General features: G+C 38.7%; 1 protein-coding gene across 1 annotated transcript; it reads left to right on the top strand.

Moving 5' to 3' along the window:
- The first annotated feature begins 2410 nt into the window (after nt 1–2410).
- LOC140937902 (neuropeptide FF receptor 2-like) lies at nt 2411–3388 on the top strand. Its single transcript, XM_073387470.1, has one exon. The coding sequence runs from the start codon at nt 2423–2425 to the stop codon at nt 3386–3388; it is 966 nt and encodes a 321-aa protein (XP_073243571.1). The 5' UTR covers nt 2411–2422.
- Nucleotides 3389–3773: the final 385 nt, after the last annotated feature.

The following is a 3773-nucleotide window of genomic DNA, read 5'->3' as shown; positions in this document are numbered from 1 at the left end:
CACAGTTGGGAAAATGCAAAACTCGACGCAAAATTCGCGCGAACCCAAATTAATTTTCTCAATTGAAAAAATCAGGCTAGGAAACAGGACGTCTCTTTAAATGCGATTATTAAGTTTTGTTTTATATTCAGAAAACCGTAGGTGAGCTATAAAAGGCATACCAGAAAAATCCTGAGAAGATAATCGAAACCTAAAATTCAAAGTCAGGGAACATTGTTGCTCCCGCGAATATCTAACAGTTGTAGGCGTTCAGCAGTAGGATGCCTCAAAACCACGCATTTCTACAACTGGTTTTAAATCCTTTACTTATTGTAGAAAATTCTAGGAGGAGCCCCCTGCAATGTGAGCGCAGTCATATGAGTTAGGAAAACAATCCAAACTTGAAATGTGACGAACTAAATGCGCGAGTCAGTAAGTAAATGAAACAAAGGATATGGTGGCAGCACTCAGCCATAGAAGGCTAGTCTCATCTCCCGCAGTTTTTGCATCCTATACCAACTGCAGAACATTTAAAGAGAAGCCACCCACAATGTGAACACAATTATCGTCAGCAGGGACTTACTCAGTACTATAAAGGAAAACAACGCTAATAAAACTTGGGCGCGAATGTGCAATATAATTTTTACCTTAAACTGCTGTTTTCTGTGCTGTTATCATTACTTACTATAGATGAACTCTCCGTTAGAGATATGAAGAAGCTATTAAACAAATTGCATCCGGGAGCACTACCCTTAGTTTTGGTGGTTTTTGCAGGTGTAGAATTAAAACTTCAAAAAGTTGACCCAACTTTTTCAAGTTTCAATCCATGTCCATCCGTGCCATCCGTTACAACAGACGACAAAGAACAATTTCAATAACTAGATGTAGTCTTAAATAACAAAACTCTAACAATAGTTTTGGAACTCAATTATTCGGATGTGAAAAAAAAGATAGTAAATAGCGTGAATAAACGTAACTCCCGTAGTGCAGCATCATACTTACGGGTGATTGCACCATACCGTTGAAGAATATAATAAACTTCTAAAGAAGCCGAACAGGGATTGAAGCCTTGCCGCTCAAGTCGGGACGAAAATAGACGGAATTTATGAGTATAATCAGGATACAGCTTTGATGTACAAATTCTTGCAAGTCTCTCCGGGCAAACCCCGTAGGTCGGGTTGGATGTTACTCTCGCTTGTCGTAGGCCTACTGAATCAGTGAGCCCGTTTCTCAATATTTCTGGTAGCTAACTGTCCCGGAAAGCCTATTGTTTACATTCAAGATGGAGGTTTCTTTTGCAGAGAATATAATAAGTGGACTAGTTTGTTAGTTGGGTCCCGCGCTCTCTTTTTTTAAGATTTTGATTTGAATATTTGATTTCGGGCCCGTAAAGTTACCGGGACTTTCTAGAAGCGGGTGCCAAGCCCTATGACACACGTCAGTAGATGACGAGGTGGTGTTCATTAGTTTGATTTTTGATGCGAAATATATGATGCACCGTTTGTCCACATCTATCGTTGATGGCCTGGATAAGCGTTCCAAATAGCGACTTTTTCTAGATCTGTAACGATCTTCACAATAACCGTATAACACTCAAGTGTCAACTTCTACATTTTTCTCACCGCTTTATTGTTCTTGCTATCAAACTGGTATTGGTAGAAAAGAAGATGAGCTGGCCATGTTGCCGTTATGCCTTAAAACGAGGTCTTAGTCACATCTCAAGTCTAATGTGAATGTCAAAAAAGATAATAAGCATTCAGTTTTCATTTTTAGTATTTCTTTGTTTCTGTTCAGCTTAAATCTCTTTTTTGTGCATAGCTTCCCAATTTTTGAAATTTAATATATATATGTATATTTTGGATCGTTTTAAAGCCTTAACTGAAAGTCATTTTCAAAGCACGATGTTGGGGACCGATTGATGTCTTGGAATTTCAAGTTCACAGGGAGTTCACAGTATGCATGTCGCGTCTAATTTGCTTTTCCAGCGCATTATTCTGTCAGTGTGGTCTTCACAACGGTCTTAAAAACAAGAGATTTCTACACGTTATTGACTGCGTCAACAGGTAGATATTTCTTATTCCACTGAGCTAGGACGCCGATTTGTTTAGAAATCATGACCAGCAGCTCATCCACGTGTTCTTTAAGAATAAGATTCGCATCAATTATCACAGCTCTCTAGGTATTTGTAATGTTGCGCTCGATTGATTATCTTGTTCGCTCTGTTCCCAAAGAATAAGTTAAATGTTTCATGCGACAAAGCAGCTGACGATATTCTCCGCTGTGTGCCTAACAGTACATATTCGGTCTTCACTCACAGCTAATGAATGCACTACTTAAAACAACAAGGCTAAATTGAAAAAAACTAAGAACGTGACAAGTTGGTAAAGGAATGCCTTTTAAGCCCTTTTATGCCTTGACTTTTTAACAAGAGGTGTTTACAACGATGTTAAACAACACAGACTCCGATCATGACTTACCAAGTACGGCAGATAGAAATGTGAAACTTGGCTTTAACATTGCTTATCTTGTCTTAGGGGTTGGAGGTAACAGTTTGGTAATTGCAGTGATGTCAAGCAACAAACACAAAAGATCAATTCCCAGACTTTTCGTTCTGAATCTTGCTGTCTCCGATATAACCTTCATTGCAGCTACTCTGCCAATTAATATCTACCGTCACTTCAAAGCGATTCGGCAAAACTTGTACTACTGCCGACTTTTAATACCTCTGTCGACAGGCTTTTATTTCTTGAGCATCTTCACCATCGCTTCCATGGCAATATATCGCTGTTGGTTGATCACTAAACCCTTTAGACCCAAGATGAGGATGCGAAGTGCTTACATTTGGATCACCATTATCTGGTTTTCATCCTCAATAATAGTCCTTCCTTTATCGGTCGTCTCTAAAACTAACAACGGGATCTGCTACGAGAATTGGCCGTCCATAAATCACCGAAAAGCGTACACCATTTCTCTCTTCATGTTACAGTTCGTGATACCTTTGTTAATCATTGGTGTGGCGTACGTTAGGATTGGTATCTATCTCTGGCGATCAACTGTTCCTCAAAGCTCCTTACCCGCACATAAGAGAAGAAGAGAAAACATCCAAGTTATCAAAACACTCGCTATAATTGTGATCCTGTTTGCGATTTGTTTGCTTCCTGGACAAATCGCTTGGCTTTTGCTTGATTTTGGAGGTAAACAGGAATTACAGATCGCAACAGTGATCTTTAAATTCGCAGAAATTCTTGACCCACTTCACGCTTGTATAAACCCCATAATTTATGGACTGTCAAATGAACAGTTCCGAAAAGAGTGCATGGAACTCTTTGTTGATTGCTTTACATGTGACTTCAAGCAGCTAAAACCTCAGCGTCCAAGGCAAGTTTCCACAATGGAAGCTTCACTATAAATCACTCATGTCAGTACAAAATCTTGTCCCATTTTTTTCCTCATAGGATGGCGAAGGCTACAAACTTTTAATATTATATATTATTTATATATTATATTACTACAAACTTTTAAATATTATAGCGCGCGTGCTTCCCCTGACTAAATCCTATTGAGACTCAATGGTAAATACCTCTGTTTACTGAACGCGTGCGTATATAATATGACGTGTACAGTTGTGTTTATTAAACTGGGATTTTCGTCAATTACTTTCATCAAAGCCTCCTATAATTGAACACAAAAAAGAAGAACTTTCTAGAGTTTTTGTAATAGAACTTCTTTACACTGAAACCAATTGCGAAAGTGAGCGGAAATGTTCTTCCAATTACCAAAACCCGAGAGGTAAG

This window comes from Porites lutea, chromosome 5 (assembly GCF_958299795.1).
Source record: "Porites lutea chromosome 5, jaPorLute2.1, whole genome shotgun sequence".
NCBI classification, from domain to species: domain Eukaryota; kingdom Metazoa; phylum Cnidaria; class Anthozoa; order Scleractinia; family Poritidae; genus Porites; species Porites lutea.
Note: the sequence above shows the minus strand (reverse complement) of the source record. Positions and strands in the feature narration are given on the sequence as shown.

Bases quoted from the DNA above. Each gene is read 5' to 3' on its own strand.
- LOC140937902 (XM_073387470.1), top strand. From the start codon at position 2,423: ATGTTAAACAACACAGACTCCGATCATGACTTACCAAGTACGGCAGAT.